The following is a 22,357-nucleotide window of genomic DNA, read 5'->3' on the forward strand; positions in this document are numbered from 1 at the left end:
TGCAGTTGGTGCTGTGATTGCCCCTCTGATCCCTTTCTTTCTCCCTCACCCTCTCCCCTTTTCCCATCCTGTCCTTGTGTGCATTAGCATCATCTGGCGAAGGAGCAGGGGCAACGAGTGGGGGAGCTGCAGCCCACGGAGCGCACAGCCGCCGAGGGGACCAGTGGGTTGGAGGGCGAGGGGAGCAACACTGGGGAGACAGGAGCAACGACTACAGACTCAGATTCTTCCTCCGATGGAAGCTCCCTGGTGGTGGCGGACCCCTCTGGTTACGGTCTTGCCCTTTGAGACTGAGGCTGATTCGCGAGGCCATCTATGAGCCACCTTTGGTGTACTATTTGGCTCCTTCAGGCACATTAAATGGTGCTGCCTTTGCTGGTGATCCTGCGCTTGAGGCTTCTGCGCACTTCTGCTCCATGGATCAGTCTGCCAATCCCGTCATCGATCTGACGATGTGGGGTCATTCTTGGATGCACTTCCTTTTGATGACTTCGGAGACATTCTTCAAGATCATGGTTATTGTTAACTAACTTGACCATTGGCTTTATTCCAAAGTTTTAAAAGTTTATGCCAAATTGCTTTCTGAAATTTGATTAACTTTGGCCTTCTGTGCTTGTCATGGTCAATATTTTATCTCTTTGTATGTTTTATGCTAGTTTTTAATAAGATTTTAACATGTTTTTGGCTTGGATTCGTGCACCTTCTATGGCGTCATCAATACGGCGTCATCCTTGTTTTGCCAATGGGTAGGGTGTAGTGGATCCAGTTTAGTTTTAATGGGTTTCAGGAGTTTAGCTTAGCCTTCTGGGTTGCAGGCCTGTGCCCCGTCACCTTGTGGCTTTAAATCTACTTAAGCCTGCTCTGTCTTAGCCTATTTATTTTATTATTTATTTTAAGATGGCTGCCTCTGTTTAGAGTTACAGCAATGTTTTGATTTGTGTTATCAGTGTCACTCTGTGAAGGTGTCACTATCAGCATCAAAATTAAGTGATGTACATAGGTATTCACATCATGTCCCTTTCCCACTTACGTGTGACAGGAACATAATGTACTTTTAGTGGGAATTGTTGACAGAATTGCTGCCACAAGCCTGTCCCCTTATCTATTGTTTAGGAACATACCTGTGTCAGGGGTCCTACAAGATCTATATAAATACATCTCACACAGACAAGGTTATCAGAGGGATTCCTACCAGATGCAATCCACGCCATCTATGCTGCACGTCGCCTCGATGCAGACCTAACCTTCGTGTCACCATGGAGTCTGACCTAGACCTCATTTCAAGGTAACAAGAGTTGGGGGGCACTTCTCATGGACATGGTACTGGCAGATTAGGTTTATCACACCTAGATCTCATTAGGCTAGGGATTAGGTTCTCTATGCTAGAGAGTTTACATTTTATGTTATAGCAATATGGTGGGGGTCTTTGTATTCACGACTCTCATCTTTACAATCATGCTTCTTTTATTATGCATTAGCATAATCACTGCAGCTCATGCATTTTATCATAGATTGCATCCTTTTCAATAAATATATTGAAAACTCTCTTGTATCTCCTTTAATGCCTGTGTGTAACTAAGACTTACTGCTAACGTGAGAAAAGGATAACTTCCGTTCCACCACATAAGATGTCGCAGAGTCCATTCGTAAGGATGCCAGAAATCACCTTTTACTGTTTGGGTCCAACTACGACATCCATGCATGTGTGCTTTAAACCCTAAAGGCCAAACCTCAGTAAGGAAAACAGTGGAATATATAGATTTTATTTAGGAAGAGATGGAGGGAAGCAGGAATGGGTAATGAATTGCATTTCTAACTGAATTTACATTTTACTGCTGTTATTGGTGCAATATGAGAAACACTGGCGCCTCATAAATAAACAAGCACGACAAAGAGCAGCAGGAGAGGGATGGAAAGGTCAAGCAAAGCGCCGGTCAGAGAGGTACAGGGCAAGCAGCCATAGGAGCACAGGTGATGCAAATGACAGCACAAGAAGGGTGATTGGGGAACGGGCCAAGAAAAAATGCGAAGCGGGGAGAGCAATTTTATACACATACAAGCGCTATCGACGGAGCAGCAGGCAGGGAGAGGTGAAGAACAAATAGTACCTCAATCACAACAGGAGCAGCAGACGGCACTAATTAAGTTCAATGAATCTGTGTTTGCTCCCTGCTCCACACCAAGCGTCGGAAGTGATGTTTCGGCTGCACTGACCAATAAAGATGGTCCAAAGAAGAGTGACGCAAAAGCAGACAAATGGTAAGCCACGGGCAGGCTCTAAGCCTTTTTAGTTTGCAAGCGACACACATGCACAATGAGCACCATCTTCCCTCTAATAGGTCCATACTTTGTCATGTATTATAGCACTTGCATAAGGTGTACAATCAGGTGATGAGAACGAGGAATGAGAAAGAAAGCAATTATAGAAAAATACATTATTATCCCCTGGTTACAAAAACACATGTGCACCATTGTGTACAAACATCGATAATAAAATGCCAGTGCCAATGCCTTGTCATCCAGTTGATTTCGGCTGCTTGCATAGAGTGACTTGTTCGCAAGAAGTGTGCATATGTGCAGTTGATATTTGTAGGAGGCTGGCCTGGCTTATAGTGGGTACCTTGTAGTACTTACACCCTGTGCCAGGTCCAGTTATCCCTTATTAGTAGAATAGAGATGTTTCTAGCAGCTTAGGCTGATAGACGGTAGCTATGGCAAAGCTGCATAGGGCGAACTAGGAGACATGCAAAGCTCCTACTATACCACTTATATCATATAGCACAATATCATAAGAAAACACAATACTCAGAGTTACTAAAAATAAAGGTACTTTATTTTTATGACAATATGCTAAAAGTATCTCAGTGAGTACCCTCAGTAAGAAGGTAAGTAATATACACAAGTTATATGTACACAAACCCAAAACAGGTAAGTAAGAGTCAGAAAAGTAATGCAAACAGTGTAGAATTACAATAGGGTGCAATAGGTGAACATAGGTCTAGGGGCAACACAAACCACATACTCCAAAAGTGGAATGCGAATCACGAATGGACCCTAGACCTATGGGAGCTTGTAGAGTGTCACTGGGACTGCAAGAAAACAGTCAGCGTGTCCAAGGTACCCCACCCCAAGACCCTAAAAAGTAGGAGTAAAGTACCCCTACTACCCTAAAAGGACACAATAGTCGTGACAGGGGGATTCTGCAAGAACCACAAACACCAGCAAAGCACTGAAGACGGATCCCTGGACCTGAGGACCTGCAAGGCAAGGGGACCAAGTCCAAGAGTCGCAATAGTGTCCGGGGGGGGGTTAGGAGCCCAGGAAACCCCGGATGAAGGTGCAAGGAAGCTGCCTCCGGATGGAAGCAGCTTAGGATTCTGCAACAACGAAGAGGACTAGGAACTTCTCCTTTGGATGGAAGATGTCCCATGTCGTGCTGAAGGTTGCAGAAGTGTTCCCACGCAGAAATACCTCAATTAAGCCTTGCTAGCTGCAAGGGTCACGGTAGAGGTTTTTGGGTGCAGCTGGGGACCAGGAAGGACCAGGATGTCTCCCCTTGGAGGAGGAGACAGAGGGGGAACTCAGCAACTCAGAGAGCCCCCACAAAAGCAGACAGCACCTGCAGAAGTACCGGAGCAGGCACTTAGAAGATTTGTGAACCGGAGCTGGCTCAGAGTCACAAAGGAGGGTCCCACGATGTCGGAGGCCAACTCAGCGGGTTGAGCACGGCCGGACGGAGTGCTGGGGACCAAGGCTAGGCAGTGCACAAAGGAAATCCTGGAAGAGTGCACAGGAGCTGGAGCAGTTGCAAATCACGCAGTACACAGGTTTGCAGTCTAGCATGGGAAGGCAAGGACTTACCTCCACCAAAACTTGGACTGAAGGATCACTGGACTGTGGGAGTAACTTGAATAGAGCTCCTGTGTTCCAGGGACCACGCTCGTCATGATGAGAGGGGACTCAGAGGACCGGTGATGCAGTCTTTTGGTGCCTGCATTAGCAGGGGGAAGATTCTGCCGACCCACTGGAGATTTCTTCTTGGCTTCCAGTGCAGGGTGAAGGCAGATGACCCCCAGAGCATGCACCACCAGGAAACAGTCAAGAAAGCCGGCAGGATGAGGCGCTACAATATTGCTGGTAGTCGTCTTGCTACTTTGTTGCAGTTTTGCAGGCATCCTGGAGCAGTCAGCGGTCGATCCTTGGTAGAAGTCGAAGAGGGAGATGCAGAGGAACTCTAGTGAGCTCTTGCATTCATTATCTGAAGAATTCCCCAGAGGAGAGACCCCAAATAGCCAGAAAATGAGGTTTGGCTACCAAGAAACGAGGATTGGCTACCAAGAAAGGTAAGAGCCTATCAGAGGGGGTCTCTGACGTCACCTGCTGGCACTAGCCACTCAGAGCAGTCCAGTGTGCCCCCAACACCTCTGTTTCCAAGATGGCAGAGGTCTGGGACACACTGGAGGAGCTCTGGGCACCTCCCCTGGGAGATACTGGTCAGGGGAGTGGTCACTCCCCTTTCCTTTGTCCAGTTTCATGCCAGAGCAGGGCTGGGGGATCCCTGAACCGGTGTAGACTGGCTTATGCAGAGATGGGCACCATCTGTGCCCATCAAAGCATTTCCAGAGGCTGGGGGAGGCTACTCCTCCCCAGCCCTTCACACCTATTTCCAAAGGGAGAGGGTGTAACACCCTCTCTCAGAGGAAATCCTTTGTTCTGCCTTCCTGGGCCAGGGCTGCCTGGACCCCAGGAGGGCAGAATCCTATCTGAGGGGTTGGCAGCAGCAGCTGCAGTGGAAACCCCGGAAACGCAGTTTGGCAGTACCCGGGTTCTGTGCTAGAGACCCGGGGGATCATGGAATTGTCCCCCCAATACCAGAATGGTATTGGGGTGACAATTCCATGATCTTAGACATTTTACATGGCCATGTTCGTAGTTACCATTGTGACGCTATACATAGGTAGTGACCTATGTATAGTGCACGCGTGTAATGGTGTCCCCGCACTCACAAGGTCCGGGGAATTTGCCCTGAACGATGTGGGGGCACCTTGGCTAGTGCCAGGGTGCCCACACACTAAGTAACTTGGCACCCAACCTTCAGTAAGTGAAGGTTAGACATATAGGTGACTTATAAGTTACTTATGTGCAGTGAAAAATGGCTGTGAAATAACATGGATGTTATTTCACTCAGACTGCATGCTGCAGCCCATAGGGATCTCCTGGAACCCCAATACCCTGGGTACCTCAGTATCATATACAAGGGAATTATATGGGTGTACCAGTGTGCCAATGAGAATTGGTAAATTTAGTCACTAGCCTCCAGTGACAAATTTGGAAAGCAGAGAGAGCATAAACACTGAGGTTCTGGTTAGCAGAGCCTCAGTGATACAGTTAGGCACCACACAGGGAACACATACAGGGCACATACTATGAGCACTGGGGTCCTGTCTAGCAGGATCCCAGTGACACAGGGGCTAAAACATACATACATACAGTGAAAATGGGGATAACATGCCAGGCAAGATGGTACTTTCCTACAATATTTGAAATCAGCTGCGTTCAGTCCTCAGATGGATCACTGTAGTGCATATTGACCAGAAGCTCCATGCCCACATGAAAAGCAAGTAAATATAGCTTTAGGAAAGCATCTCATGGAAACATAGGCTTAGGAGCTGAGGGGGCACAAGAACAGACCTGAGGTTTCCGTCATCAGAGGCCGCACAGTCTGCAACACCATCAAAGAAACTTCTAAAAATGTAAGGGCCACATGACTAAGGCCAAATTTAATGGTGGTTGAAGCATACCGGCAGGAGTAGAATGCAACAAACTCCATTCAAATTGGCCCAACAGGTCCCAGGATATCTGCTGCCATTTCACCTGCATACAACCTGTGAAACTGCCAGACATATCCTCAGTGCCACCAGGCTGAAAAGATCCATACCACCTCAAGCGGTTTAGTAGATATTCCTCCAGGAAGGGCCAGAGCCCATGAGAAGACTGGAGTGCCACAACGTTCAATTTAGCTCCAAGTTGACCACTGCACTGGGCATCATCGACAACTACAAGATATACCTCTGGGAGACCAGTGACCCCAGGCTGGGGAGAACATAGCTCTTGTGAACACGTCATGCTCTGGGCCTGTTTTCCTCCTGTTGCTTGTGACCGAGGAAGTACGCCCTGGACGCAGAGAGGAGGGAGAGGAAGGGGAAGAAATGATTGGGAAACCAGACACGCCACACTTCCAACCTGCACTGCCATGGAATGCATGCAGTGCCAGAAAGAAAGGACCTGGCTCCTCTACCAGCAGAAATGAGTGCACTGAGTTGTGGGAGACAGTTTAGATGCTCATGCTTGGGCTCCCGGTCAGCCTGTAGTGAGCAGTGAATAATGTCTCATACATGGGGAAGGGGCAGCTGCTCAATGAAAAAGAAAAACAAATCCTAAAAGTAAAAATGTACTGGCTGGCTGAAGGAAAAGTAGTGCAGACCACCACAGTACAAATAATCACTCCATAGCACAACTGGGATTTCTGATAATTTGCAACTCTAAGCAAGGGTGTTGAATTAGGGACTTTTGGTATCTGATAAATTCATAAATACAATATTATGCAGCGGATGGAGCACAGGAATGTGGAAAGAAGGAGAGATGGGCAAAGGATGGATAGAGTATGGATGAAAGGGTGGACAGACAAATGCAGAGGTGGATGGGGAGAAGTATGGAGAAATGTGCGGAGGGAAGACGAATGGAGCAACTGATGGATGCAATGACGGATGGGGGAAAGGATGGATGGAGAGAAGGATGGATGATGGATGAAAAAGAAAGGAAAGAAAAAGATGGATTGAAGGTTGTATAAAAATAAAGATCGAGGTATGGATTGAAAAGACTGAAAGAAGGATAGGTGGATCTGGAAGAAGTACAAAATGACAGGATAGAAAGAAGGAACGCAAGCTGAGAAAAAAAGACTGTGAGAAATGTAAGAATTTTAGAAATATCTCAGGGGGAACAATTTCCTGAATAACTGCCACATTTACCTACCTCATCCACTCACTCAAAGCTATGTGGAACATTGTGGCCAAAATGTCCTTTTCTGATAGATACTTCTAACCATAGATTTATCACCTTATGAATACTCCCAGGAGCCAGACTGTATCCGGAGAACTTTCTCTGGAATTCCGTCACGTGTCGGCAGGTGGCATAGTGTGGCTCTGAGTTGGATCCGTCCACTCCAGATGTGACATCGTGGCCCCTACATAGCCACTACCTCTGTGTGCTTATGTTAGTTAGTTTATTTCCTCACCTTCTGATGTGAAACCGGAGCTCTCTCACTCAAACTCGGTCAGGCCTGAATGTCAAAAAAATTCCAGTGTGCAAGCGGCATGTCGATTTCTAAGATGACAGGGTTTAACCCTTGCATGGATTGTCACAAAGTTGTCAGCGACAGACTCGCACAGGGTCTATCTCTGGTGTCTGGGCTCCTTGCACGATTCAGCGTTGTAAGACAAGTGCACAAAGATGAATTTGAAGTCTATAAAGGACCACGAGGCCAAATTATATGTTACAGAAGACCGACGTAAAGTCAGGAACACCAGATCACACTTGAAGTTGAGGACATGAATGTGTTTTTGTTCCTTAGGCTCATCCCATGACCTTTCCTCTTCATGTTTGACATCATCAATTAAGTCGAAGAAGCACAAGAAGTCCAAGCACGGCTCCCTTTTCGTGCCGGCATTCCCACCATCTGAAGCTCACAACACCCCGAGAACCTCCAGGCTGTGAATAAAGTCTCTGTTATTGGCACTAATTCCGGCCCTCATCCTAATGCAAATCGACTTCCTGGGTCCATCGGTGATGCCGCAACAAATCAGAGAACACAGATTAGCCATGTTGCAGCTCCTTTGGTCCGCTACTGGATTCCTCTAGAGTGCCTAAAAGACCAAAGGATCGAAGGGGGCATGAAGTCAGATTACTGCCAGCAGATCTGTCCTTGACACCGATTGTGCCGCTCAACCCTAGCTGTGGGTCAGCCCATATTTCAGGGCCAACACAATGCCCCTTGCCCTACATGGTGGCAAAATCAATGCCAAAATCCTGTGCATCGATGCCAGCACTGATGCCACCGCTACCAGCGGGGGAGCCAATAGTTCTTTTGGACTCAGAAGTGAATCCACCATTTGTGCAGCACCGAGGGTTTGTGAAGTAAGTTATGCAGACAGTTTGAGTGGGGCAGTCAGGACCAGTTTGATGCTTTAGCACCATGCGTGGATTCGTTCAGTGGGGTTGTTCAGACCCCTTTAGCACAGGACCTACGAACCCACTCCACCTTATTTCTTACAGAACCACATGGCTGTGGTGTTGTCTATGAGAACCTGCACATGTTCTCCATTGACAAATGGGTGGAACCCTTTCAGTGGCAGGCGAATCACCCGCAACGAAAATAAGTTGATGTGGAGTCGATCCTCTGCTAGACACCATAGTCCTCTGGTCTCCAAATCGCCCTCATGACCTCCCCAATCTAGCAATGATGATGCATCCATCAAGACCATTAGCTGTAGGTGGGATAGGGGAAGGGGCCTACCACTGGTCCCAACTGCAATCCATCAGTCATCACTGTAGATCTTTTGCAGCCTCCTCCGACACCTTGATAGAATCAAAAATGTTCCCTTGGTGCTGAGCCCACAAGATTTCAGATCCCTCTACAGAGCCAGCACCTCCCACCTGGCATGCTCCACAAACAGAATGCAGGAGGCCTAGAAGGCCAGAAGCCTCAGAGCTTCTCTCATTGGACCCCAGGGTGAAGGGTAAAACATAAGGATCATAGACCGAACTCCAGCAATGGCAACAGGTTGGTTGTCATTTGGAGGTGGTCCACGACTGATTGAGGCAAGACTCCTCAGCAACCATTTGTTAAGGTATAGGAAACCTAGAATTCCTAACCTCCAAAGTTGGGAAGTGAACAAATGCAGAAGAGTTTTTTAGCAAATAATATTAACCTAGGACTTAAAGAAAAAATGAAACATACTAAATTGACTGTGTAACAAATTGTAATTCATTGACATATATGAATGTTTTAAATATTTTTTACTAATAATTTAAAATTAATATTAGTCACTCTTACTATTTATTATCATTTATTTCTGTTTAATTTTCAACAAATGTGTTTAAAAAGTATGTTATTAATTGTTTTAAATATTTTTTGGACTTATTAAACTAAGTTTAAAATTGATGTAGTTTTAAAGTAAGTGTATTAATTTAAAAAAAAAATATAGCATTCATTACATTTTTAACTTAAAAATATGTACATATGTATATTTTAAATGTAGCATTAATTTAATTTATTTTACATTATTTCTTATGAGTGGGAAGTGTTGGTGAGTGGGTGTGGCGCTACGGCCAGAGCTGCTGACTTTGGAATGGGGGAACCAGGTTAGAGTCTCGACATTGGCACAACAACCTGTAATTCTAGACAAATCACTTAATCTCTCCCTGGTTAAAAAAATGAATGTGTCCTTCTGTAATGTAACTGGTGCTCATGTAAAGCACTGCAATACCATTGGGTCGGGTTTGCACTATATAAACCTGTTAAAAAAAAGTGTACAGCCAGCCTCCATTGTTTTCGATGGAATACTTACAATATCCCTGGTTGGCCAAATGCGGTGCATGACTTACCCCAAGGCTGGGCTGGAGTAAATTTAGGCTTCTTTTATCACTGTTAGAACTACAGTGGAATTAAATGTATATTTTATGGTTGCAACTGCCTCACTCTGATGTGGAAGTGTATTTGTATAAGCACATCTTTAATTATGAGTAGTTATTCCCTATTTTCCCAGCACTCCCACTTGTCGCTCCCACATTAGCTACTTAAACATATCCCTCCGCGTATGGACATTCCTCCAACCGAGATGGTGGCCTCTGTACAGAAAAGTTAGGGAGGTGAAGATCCCTACCACTAGGTTTGTCAATCAGTGGGATGTGAAGTAGTATTACTGAAGCACTTCTTAATGGAGGCCAAAATGACTTTTTGTATCTGGACCCACATTAGTATATTCCCACATCCCATAATGCTGGGGTAAAGCTTCTGTGCACAGGAAGGAGATGTAAGCAAACACCAAAATACTTGTAAACTATGGCCATGGGTAGTTGTAAAGAAGGCATGCCTTTATATGTTTACTTCTTTAACTCTGTAAAGTATGTACACACTCACTCCAGGAGCCCACTTCCCTTTCCATGGAACATTAAAGCGAACATTAATAAACACTGACGTTACTGCCAGAGCAAACCTCATCTTCAATGCATCATCGTCGCGCACAGAGTGCACTGTTTACCTGTCTCGCTGGTTGTCACCGTCACACTATGGAGGAGAAAATAGCTGGAAGGATCGAGGTGTTTTCTTGTTCCGTAGACCTTCACAGTGTACTCCGTGAAGGGGAGCAGGTCCACGCATGTTACTGAGGTCTCTTTAATCCTATTGTCCTGGGCTTTGATGGTACATTGGCATGTATCATATGGCTGGCATCTGTCGGCACAGCAGGACCTTTGACGGCAGTTTGCTAAATTTCTCCAAACACGCTGACAATCATCATTATCACACGCCAGACTCAGTGTGATGCTGGTGGGGGACACACCCAGGAGTATTCGCTGTATTTCTATGGGAAATAGAACATTTACATTTCTGCATCAGAAAAATCGAGTTTGATTTCTTCTTAAAGAATTGCACATATACTATAACTTAATGTATACTGAAGTACATAAAAATAGTTTCCTGTACACATATGCTCTGGAAATAAGAAAACAACACTTTAGAAAAAAAAAGACAACTGCCCTGCCTGACCCTACGCTCTCAATCTGAGACATGCCCTTCATCCTTACATCATCATTATTTCACAACAAAAATCACAAGATGTTTTCATCTGCGCTCTTACCTCCGTGTAAGTGAGAGAGGAAAGACTAGCGAAGGGGAATGTTTCAAAGACGGAGAGGCACCTGAGGAATTGGCATGACAGGAAGGTGGTTGAGGATTGCTGGTGGTGGAGGATTGTGGGTGATAGAGGATTGTGTGTGGTAGAGGATTGCTGGTGGTAGAGGGTTGCTGGTGGTAGAGGGTTGCTGGTGGTAGAGGGTTGCTGGTGGTAGAGTACTGCGGGTGATTGAGGACTGCTTGTGGTAAAAGATTGCTGGTGGTAGAGGATTGCGGGTGGTAGAGGATTTTGGTTGGTAGAGGATTGCGGTTAGTAGAGGGTTGCTGGTGGGGGGGGGAACTGCGGTTGATTGAGGACTGCTTGTGGTAGAAGACTGCTGGTGGTAGAGGGGGCGGGTGATTGAGGACTGCTTGTGGTAGAAGACTGCTGGTGTTAGATGATTGAGGGTGGTAGAGGATTGTGGGTGGTAGAGGATTGTGAGTTGTAGAGAATTGCGGGTGGTAGAGGACTGCTTGTGGTAGAGGAATGCAGGTGGTAGAGGGTTGCAGGCGGGAGAGGGTTGTGGGTGGTAGGTTGAGGGTGGTAGACGGTTGTGGATGGGAGAGGATTTGGGTGGTTGAGGACTGCTTGTGGTAAAGTGTGGTGGGTGGTAGAGGGTTGCAGATGGTACAAGTTTGCAAGTGGTAGAGGGTTGCGGGTGGTAGAGGGATGCAGCTGGTTGAGGATTGCGGGTGGTAGAGGATTACAGGTGGAATAGGACTGCGGGTGAATGATTGTTGCCTGCTACCAGTGCCAACCACTCAAAGACAGGACCAGCTGCACAGCTGGCACAGTCTTCTGGTGTAAATAAAATTTGCACTAGTACCACCATCTCCATCTCACATCCTTCCGTCACAGCCTGACCACTCCCGAAACAAAGTCTCTTCTCAAGGGTGATGACGCAGAAAAAGAGGGTTCGATATATATTCATGTACACTGTGTAACCGACATATATATTGAAGTGTGATTTTAAGTAAAAAGAAATAGTGTACGAGGGAAATTGTGCCCTCGGGGCAGTTCGCCATCATTATAAATGAGCTTTATTAATCATGAAGTATTAAAAATGTATTAATCCGTCATAATCGCAAATGTATGCCATGATTTCTTGTTTGAAAACTGTTTTGCTTAGCTTAAATTTAGTACAGGCTTTGGCCTAGTTGCTTGGTTTCAAATTCTAACTGCGTGATTCTTTTTTCCTTGAATTAATGAAATATATTCTTGCTTGAAGTTGTATTTTTCCAGTAGAAACTGGCTGGTACACTTATCTCCAAGGTTTCGTGCTAGGCCGGTTACATCCCCTTTGATACAAGGTCAGTCTCTGCAGGTGCGGACAATGAAGGTACAGATAGTAAAATAATTGGCAAACCATGATACAATTTGTGTTCCAAGGCACCAAGGACAGTGTATGCATAAATGGGCGCTAGTAAAAGACAATTTTTGATTGGACAATTTGAAGCCAACCTATGAACCCTCCAATGGAAGACCCTACAGAATTTGGAATGTTTTTTACTTAAACCCACCGGACAAAGAGAAGGCAGCCATTTTCCTCGATGCCAGTTTGAAGCCTGATGCCAGACTCCATTTTGGACGACACCCTGATGCCCTTTTCTCTATCTGAGAGAAAGAGACTTTAAGAATTCTCACCCTAGAGACTTTAACTTTGATTTGCCCCGTCTTGCCCATGCAGTAACTTTGCCCTATTCTCCTTGCCGTTGCAAGGAAGCTTGCCCTTAACTTTGCCCCTTTGAAATTTGCCCCATGCTGATCAACCGGTACCTGAAGGACGAAGACTTTTCTTGAATGCTGATTGTATTTGGTAAATATGAAAGGATAAATGTATTATGCATTGTGTTTTTTTTCCTTTTAGGTACCAACTGCTATTTTGATAGGATCCTAGCTAGAACTTTTCCAAATTTGTGTTGACTAAATTTGTTTTGCATGAAGTCCCACATGCCAATGCTAATTAGAGGTTAGTCGAGGTATTCATTCAATGTATCATGAAGAATTGAAATCTTGTTATGCTGACCGAATGTATGCAATTAGTCAAATACAGTTAGTCACATTGGTGATTTGCATTGCTATAACAGAGTGTATCATTATTCAGATTTTGCGTAGATTGCGTTTCTTCCGCCGTTATGGACAGCTAGTAATGTTCATATACATATATCAATTGGTTTTGAGACACATATATATCGTGCTAGCTTTGTTAATATAGGGAAATAAATTCACTAACTTTTAATAAACTGGTGTGGTTATTCATGACTGAAAGGTCATGGTGCGCCGAAATACCAACTGTTATTGATTTCTGATGTGTTATATTGATCTATTAAGTGAGTGCTGATAACCGATTACAACAGTTATTGATTATTGATCTGAGTGACTCGACTATTGAGGATGAGGAGAGCCCGACTCGGTTAAAAGATTCACCGACCTCCAACGTGTCCAGGTACAGGTAATTTATAAGGGCCGGACGCGTTATCAGTAGATGGTAGCAGAGATTGATGGTTTAGCCCTTTGGGACCCCATCCGAACAATAGACAGAGTCAGGTTAGAATTTTCTTTGATAAAACAAGTTGGAGAGATGATGATGCCCTAAGTCCCCGATGACTTTCCCGGGATCTCGGAGCTTGCGAATGAGGAACATGCAGGTATGAGAACGGTCTCAGCGTTTCTAGTGACGGTATGAGTGAAGTTAGGGTTTCGCACTTGCACAGCTTATCGCCGCAGATTAATTGAGACGTTTGTGAGGATTTTAAGGGGGGTTAAAAGATATTAGAGGAGTGTTACTCCAAAAGGTGTGAGAGTAGGGAAGTCGTCGAACTTCACATGTGTGTGGCGCTTTGAGCAGAAAAATTGTCCACGTGGTTGTTGATGTTGAGACGGGCCCTGCGAGGTCAAGAGACTCCGGAGTATGTTGAAAAGTGTATGTGACACTTGTTTGATGTTGTGATCTGGTCGGTTTAATAGGTTGATCGGGCGTGGTCAACAAGTCGGTATGAATGTTGCAGAGTGAAAGAAAACTTCGACTTTGAGATTTGACGAATTCTAAAGTGCACTAGAATAGTTCATTGATCAGTTGAAAGTAAAGTTTGCGGGTCAAATTTTGCTTGCGAAAGTGGGAAACCGAGAAAGATGGAATAACTGCTGAGGCTAGTGAAAAATCCCTAAGGTTTCTGAAGCGGTTGTGTTACCCTTCCTGTAGTAAACCGACAGATCTGTTTTATTCTTTTGGTTAAGTGCTCGCGTTATATTGCAGAAATTAGTTTATGAGTGAAGCCGAATGAAAAGAGGACAAGCCGCAGGACTTTGTCAGCCGCAGTGTGTGAGTGTGACGTCACTAGGAGCCGCGCTGGGATAGGTCGGTTGGTGAGAAGGGTCGCGCACGGATTGGACGCAGTCCGTGAAGCGCAATTGGAAGGGGAAAGGCAAGCGAAGAGTATTCCGGGAATTAAAGTCACTTATTGATTACATATTGTCAGAAAAACAAAAGACGGAAGGATGAAATTTTTCAAAGCATTTAAGAGTGCCATGAGGGGAGATGTTTATATTAAAGCAAATGTAGGAGAAGAAACACCGCCTGAGGGTACACCAGCTTACATCGTCATTGAAGAGAAGGGTGTAGCGCCGTGTCTTTGGCTAAAGCAATGGTGCAAATTAACAGAAAAACATGGAAGTGTAGCGTTCCCTATCCACGGGTCGTTTAACCTAAGGGTTTTAGAAAATCTGAGGTTTACGCTATACGACATGAAAGTACCCCCAAGGCCAGCACAGTTTGAGGCATTGGCAATTTGGGAGCTAATAGCTAGAAATCAACAACAAAAGAAATTTGAGACAAGAATAAGGAAAGTAGAAAAGACCCTAGCGGATGCTAGATGGGACAGCACACAAAAGGTTTGGAGATCAGACGTATTGCAGGGAATTAAATTGTTTCCAGCGATTGCCGAGGAAGAGGAGACGGAAGGAAGGAAAGCCACCTGTAAGACAAACAGGAGTCAGTCCAGGGAAGGAGAGAGCAATAGAAACTCGATAAGGGGAGACGAGTCAGATGATGAGGAGTTCATTATACAATTACTGAATGATCGCCCACCACCATATGTGGAAAGCGAAAAAGGCTCAAGCATTAGTACTGCCCCTCCAGAACCAATACAGGGTAATGTGATGCCAAATTTGAGAAGATCTCAGAGACCGAGCAGTTCTGACATGCCTTTCTCACCACGAATACCACGGGTTCAGAGGATGTACCCAGACGTGCCAACATTGAAACCTGCTGATAACTATCAGCCACAGGTCCAAAGGCACTATTGCGATGAGCATAATGTGGGAATGACTTCCGATTCAATGGCGCAGGGAGGACAAAACTATCAGACACCGACATTGATTCAAGCTGAATCAACACAGTTCTCGATGCCCCAAAAGCAGACACCAGAAGTGCGAGTGGTAGAAAGCCAGTTAGGTATGCCAGCAATAATGAACCACAATGTGGGGATTAACATGCCACAGAATTCGGGGAACAGACAGAATCCAGATGCAATATCTCTACCTATCACTGTAGGTCCACCAGTACCACTGTACATACAGGCAAATTCAAGCACCAGCGACCAAGGGTTAATGATACAGAATGGGACAGGGAGAAGATGCATAGAAACCACTCCAGAGACAACTCCGATAGCGGCACTGCCAAATGGATCTGGGTCCTTGTCAGAGTTTAGTCCAATTCCAATTTGTGCTCCGTCAACCGTGGTAAGGTCACATCCACCACTATTAGTACCGTTAACCTCGCAGACTGAAACATTACAGAAACCGTCGATGGCAGTTGATGTAACTGCTACATTGATGGGACTGAACGCGCAACAGTTGACACAATGGTTCAACAGCCTGAACTCCCCACAGAGTACATCAAGCGGGAAGGGAGAAGAATACCTGAATAAAATAAGGTTGGGGATGGAGGCAGATGAACTGGTAGAAGGAACAATGGGTTTGAACAGATTAGAATCATACACAGAGGAAGAACTAAGATACATGTGCCCTAGGATTACAAGAGAAGTGAGCAACATACATAAGAAGTTACAAGAAATTGCAGACAGAAACGAGATCGATATAGGTAAGACCAAACACCTGAGCAGAAGTTACAGGTTAGACTTCGAGACAAAAGATTTTGAACACATGAGATCCGCAGGGATGAAAACACACCTTAAAGAGATACTGCAGAGTGCACAGGTTTGGAGATGTTTAGACAAGTGGGAAAGCAGGTGGGTCAAGAAAAAAGATAAAAAGAAGGAAAACACTTCAGAACGAAGTGAGAAAAAACAACAGAATGACGATCTGATAACCATGTTACCAATGAGAGAGACAGCAGGGGGAAAACTTGTGCATGTACCATGGCACAGGTGCGATATTCAATCCTTTACGGATGACTTTCCCAAATTGAGAGAGAAGCCGATAGAGTGGTATCAACAAACGGATAGATTTGTGAAACTCGCGAAGTGTCTCTGGGAAGACCTGAATACCTTATTTGAAATTGTGGTTCCGGCTGATTTGTGGGAAGATTGTAAAAGGGCTGTAGGTTGGCCGACGAGTGAACCAGAGAGAGATAGGGACACAGGTGCGCCATCACCTATGGTAATGAGTTTGTACCACAAGGTGATCGAGCACTTGAAAACCAAGGTTGCGTCGAAAAATGTGGATTGGCAAAGGATTGACAGGACCGCTCAAGAGGTTAAAGAATCTATACACGCGTATTATGAGAGGTTGTTGAAAGCGTTTAAAAATTACAGTGGCACGGAAACGATTGAACCAAAAGACATGCTCCATTTTGTGTTCAGGTTTGTGGAAGGGCTGAGACCCGAAATTAGCCAGATGATTAAATCGCATTTGATTTGTTGGCAGTCAAAGTCAATCGATGAAGTGTTGAATTATGCAAAATACTGCAGTGATGAGATTGAGACAAAGCAGAAAAGATTGAAGGAAAAGGTGATGGTGATGCAGCTCAGAGCAGCTCAGACAGGTTTACAAGGTTTGCAAGGGTTTCAACAACAGATGCCGCAGCAGCAGCAACAGGGAAATGTTATGTTTCAGCCACAGATGAGAGGCAGAGGTCGAGGAGGTTTTGTGAATAATGGTCCAGATTTGAATACCGTTATGATTCCAAATGGTATACAGGCAATGAAGAAGGTGATGCCATGTCACACGTGCGGAATTGTCGGGCATTGGAAACGGGAGTGCCCAATGATGGTGCAGGAAGATGTAGGTCAGCAAAACAATGATGTCAATGCATTTCAGACTATGAGAGGACCGAAACTGAGAGGTCCAAATCCAAATTTTCAAAACAATATGAACCAAATGCAGGGTCTACAACCCATGCAACCGCAACAGGTGCAAATGCCTCGTGTGCAAATTACACAATTGCAGCCAATGCAACAGCAGTTTCCTATGGTACCTAATCAGCAAATGCAAATACCCTTAGCACCAATGAATCAGCAGCAAGCAATGCTTCCTCAACAGGTCACAGGTCAAGGAATGAATCAAAATGACACAGTACATCAGTTCCCGTTACACAGTGAGAATGGAATAAACGATGCATGGGAGAGTGAAAGTTCAGATGAGGAGGGAAATTGTGTGCTTGCAGCATCCTTGGAAGTTGATCAAAAGGGCCCGTATGTGGAGGGAAGAGTTATGGGCCATCGTGTTTCATTCTTGGTTGACACAGGAGCTACACGTTCCACTGTTAGGAGCATTGAAGTACCAAATCTGCCACTTTCAGGGAGAACAGTTCAAGTAGTGGGAGTAGCAAACAGGTACCTGACGAACCCAATCACAGATCCAGTACAAGTCAGAATTGGTAACTATCAAGGGTCACATAATTTTGTGGTATGTGACTCAAGCCCATATCACTGTTAGGGAGAGACCTATTGTGCAAATTGGGATGTTCGATTACGTGTTCGAACGATGGAATTAGAATTCAGACAAGCAGTGATGGGGAAGAAGAGGACAGTGTAGAAGGGGATGAGATGGAAACTGTTGATGAAGAATATCCTCTGATTACCCTTTTTCCGATGATCACTGAAGCAGATATTCCAGCTGAATTACGGGAAACAGTCGGAAAAGAAGTGTGGGATATGACAGGAAAAGAGGTGGGATTGGTGAAAGGAGTGGAACCAGTGAAAGTGACCGTAAAACCCAATGTAACCTTTCCCCAAACCCCACAATACCATATGGCACAAGACACCCTCATGAAAGTCGCCCAACTCATTGACGAGTTTGTAAAACAGGGAGTACTGAAAGAAGTGTTAAGCAGTCCATGTAATTCACCAATAATGGGACTAATAAAGCCAAGTGGAAAGGTCCGAATTGTGCAGGACTTGAGGAAAATAATTGACATCATAATTAAATGCTGCCCTGTAGTACCAAATCCAGCTGTGATAATGTTTCAAGTCCCTTGCGATGCCGAGTGGTTCTCAGTCATCGACTTGTCACAAGCATTCTTTTCGGTGCCTCTTCATGAGGACAGCAAATTTCTCTTTTGTTTCAAATTCTTAGACAGAGTTTACGGTTGGTGTCGAATTCCTCAAGGGTTTTCGGAGTCACCGTCAATTTTCAATCAGATTCTAAAGAAAGACTTGGAAGCGTTAGAATTGCCATTCGAGTCAACCCTAGTACAGTACATTGATGACTTACTGATTGCATCCAAGACAGAAAGTGACTGCACAGCCGACACCATTGCCCTATTGAACCATTTGGGAAGGAAAGGACACAAGGTGTCTCCTTCAAAATTGCAGTTCTGTCAGAAGAAAGTGAAATATTTGGGTCATCAAATAGAGAAAGGGTCACGGAGTATAATCAAGGAAAGAATAACAAGTGTACTTCAAATGAGTCCACCAAAGACGAGGAGGGAGGTGAGGAAGTTTTTGGGCATGGTGAGCTACTGTCGCCAATGGATTCCCAACTTCTCAACTCTAGCAAAACCTTTACTGAAACTGACCCAAAAGGATGCATTGGATGAAATTGAGCTGAAAGGAGATGAGATGGATGCTTTTATTGAATTGAAAGAATGCATGTGCAGGGCTCCAGCTTTAGGTATGCCTGATTACACAAAGCCTTTCACATTGTTTTGTCATGAACGTGATGCATGTTCCTTGTCTGTCTTGACCCAAGCCCATGGTGGCATAAACAGACCAGTAGCGTATTTTTCAGCTACTTTGGATCCGGTCGCAGCAGCACTGCCAGGGTGTTTGCGCGCCGTAGCAGCAGTTGGTATCAGCCTCACTCAGAGTGAAGGAATAGTGATGGGACACCCATTAACAGTCATGGTCCCTCACTCAGTCGAGATACTTTTGACACGTTCCTGAACACAGCACATGACTGGTGCTAGACTCACAAGGTACGAAACAATAATTCTGGGATCACCTAATGTGCAGCTGAAAAGGTGCACTACGTTGAATCCAGCAACCTTGTTTCCCAGTGAAAATGCTGAAATTGAGAACGATGAAGACATCGAGCACGACTGTCTTCAGGTGACTGAATTTTGCACCAAACCAAGGCCTGATATCAAAGATACCAAATTAGAAGAAAATGATCAAATCATTTTTGTTGATGGTTCATGTTTAAGAGATGCACTGGGTGTATTGAAAGCAGGGTATGGTGTATGTACTGTAACAGGTGTTCTGGAAGCCTCTTGGCTTCAAGGGGTTTACTCTGCACAAGTAGCAGAATTGGTAGCTCTTACTAGAGCATGCCAACTTTCTGCACTAATGAAAGTTACCATTTACACTGACAGCCAATACGGGTTTGGAATAGTGCATGATTTTGGACAATTGTGGTCACAGAGAGGCTTCATGACCTCTTCAGGATCACCAGTGAAAAATGGTGAAAGAATAAGAGAAATGTTACATGCCATTCAGTTACCAGGGGAAGTAGCAGTGGTGAAGTGCAGTGCACACTCGAAGGGACAGGATTATGTTTCCCTAGGAAATGGATATGCGGATCAAGTCGCAAGGTTTTGCGCATTGAACTGTATATTACTCAAGGATGAATGGAATTTGATAAGTGAACCAGAACTTGAACAAAGCGAAATATTTGCTCTAAAAGTTATAGATACAATGGACGAATTGAAATCCCTACAGAATGGTGTCAGTGAGGATGAAAAACTCTCGTGGACTAAATCACAATGTGTAAAGAGACTAGATGAATTATGGGTTTCAAGTGAAGGGAAATTCGTTCTTCCAAATAGCCTTTTGACACACATAGCCAGATTTTACCATGGACAAGCTCATCTTGGGAGGGATGCCATGATTAGGTTATTTAAAACTGATTGGTTTAACCCCAAATTCCGTCAAGTTGCTGAAGCAGTTTGCCACCGCTGCGTCATTTGCCAACAGATGAACGCAGGGAAGGGAACAGTAGTAAATTTGAGCCACATTGGAAGAGCAGGGGGTCCATTCAGCAGGATGCAAATGGACTTCATTGAGATGCCTGTGCATGGAGGCTTGAAGTATGTGTTGGTGATTGTGTGCATTTTTAGTCACTGGATTGAAGCATACCCTACACGCAGAAATGACAGTCTCACAGTTGCAAAACTACTCTTGAGAGAGTTAATACCACGTTTCGGATTCCCGATCTCTTTAGAATCAGATAGGGGAAGTCACTTCAATAATGAAGTAATAAAATTGCTTTGTGCAGCACTGAACATTGAGCAAAAGCTGCATTGTAGCTACCGCCCTGAAGCATCAGGTCTAGTGGAGCAAATGAATGGCACATTGAAATCAAGAATGGCGAAAATATGTGCATCGACAAATTTGAAATGGCCTGACGCATTGCCTTTGGTACTAATGTCAATGAGAAACACCCCTGACAGAAAGACTGGATTGTCCCCATACGAGATTCTCATGGGCAGAGCTATGAGACTTCCAGCAGTTCCTGCAAATGCGCTTTTGAATATTACAGATGATATGGTGTTAGACTACTGCAAAGGTCTAGCTGATGTGGTTCGATCTTTCTCTCACCAGGTGGAGGCAACCACCTTGCCACCGATCCAAGGTCCAGGACACACCCTGAAAGCAGGTGACTGGGTCGTGATAAAGAAGCACGTGAGGAAGTCGTGTTTGGAACCCCGTTGGAAAGGACCTTTCCAAGTGATTTTGACGACTACCACCGCTGTGAAGTGTGCGGGAGTTCCCAACTGGATTCACGCCAGTCACACAAAGAGGGTGTTGTGTCCCACAGATGAGGAAGTTGAAGCGCTGAAACTGCCAGTACCTGATAACAAAGTGCCGAGCGCTGAGGCAGAGCAAAACAGAACTAGAAGCGAACAGGCAGAAATAGAGCAGGGAGAAATATTCTCTGAGGACGAAGCAACCGATTCACTTGGGGAAGACCAAGGAGGAGCCTCAGACAGCGACGAAGCAGCTGAAGGTAACAAAGAGCTTGAAGCAGCTGAAAGTGACAAAGAGCCTGAAGAAAGCAACGGTGACAAAGGGCTCGAAAGAGGTGAAGAAGCAGGAGAGCCTGATCAGAGGAGGGCTTTCCCAGAAGCAGACGGTACAGAAAAAGGAAAGAAAAACCTGACTGACTCCCCAGAAGGAGAGGACAAGGCAGAACAGAACGAAACTGCTCAAACTTCTTCAGAAGAGATCGCAGGCCCATCAAGTGGACCTAGTGCAAAAAGAAGACCAAGTATATCACCAGTGAAACTGAGAACTAGAGAAACGTTGAACGACAGTGAAGGGCCAAGAGTGAAAGAGAAAAGAAAGGAAGTGTCTGTCGTGGTACCAACATCAAGTGAAGAAAAGGACTTGGCCAAAGAGGAAAGTACCAGTGAGACAGAATCAAAGAGAGATGCAAAACTGAAAAGAAAAAGGATACCGAGCAGGAGGTATTCCGGTCCGGAGTGGGCATACGTAGCCAATAACGATTGGTCAGACGAATTCGTATCCCTCAGCCTTGAGAACGAAGAGGCAGAACTTCATTTTGGAAATAAAAACTTTATGGACTCTGTTGATTGAAACCATTGATCACTTGATTGATTTTCTTTTACCGGCTAAGACATTGCTAACTTGACATTGCTAACCTGATTTACTTTTCAACCGGCTAAGACATTGCTAACTTGATTGACTTTGAAACCGATTTTGAGACAACGCTGCTAACCGATAAGAGACTAAGCTGCTAAAGAAACTGTGTGAACATTGAACTCGTTCAGCTTTGTGAATACCCGCAACTTAGAGAAAAAAAAAAAAAACCTGCAAATACGCTTTGATAAAGTGTCTTCAGCTTTCTGATTCTATACAGATCATGACTAGCTTCACTACACAGGGGCGTAAAATGAAGTGTTGTAAATACATGTGTATAGGCTTACTGATCGCATGCGTACTAATAATTGTAGCAATAGTTCTTGGAATGCATGGTAAAGGCGA

The 22,357-nt window shown here is 44.8% G+C and overlaps 1 protein-coding gene across 1 annotated transcript in view; it reads right to left on the minus strand.

Annotated features, from left to right (window-relative positions):
- Nucleotides 1–356: 356 nt before the first annotated feature.
- LOC138290833 (uncharacterized) overlaps nt 357–22,357 on the minus strand; it is a 322,008-nt gene continuing 300,007 nt past the window's right edge. Inside the window, exons 9-10 of the mRNA XM_069230277.1 lie at nt 10,320–10,640; nt 357–502 (exon numbers count right to left, since the gene is read on the minus strand). Of these exons, the coding sequence (XP_069086378.1) occupies nt 357–502; nt 10,320–10,640 (467 nt within the window). The remainder of the gene's footprint in view (nt 503–10,319; nt 10,641–22,357) is intronic.

Source organism: Pleurodeles waltl, chromosome 1_1, assembly GCF_031143425.1.
Source record: "Pleurodeles waltl isolate 20211129_DDA chromosome 1_1, aPleWal1.hap1.20221129, whole genome shotgun sequence".
In the NCBI taxonomy this organism is placed as follows: Eukaryota; Metazoa; Chordata; class Amphibia; order Caudata; family Salamandridae; genus Pleurodeles; species Pleurodeles waltl.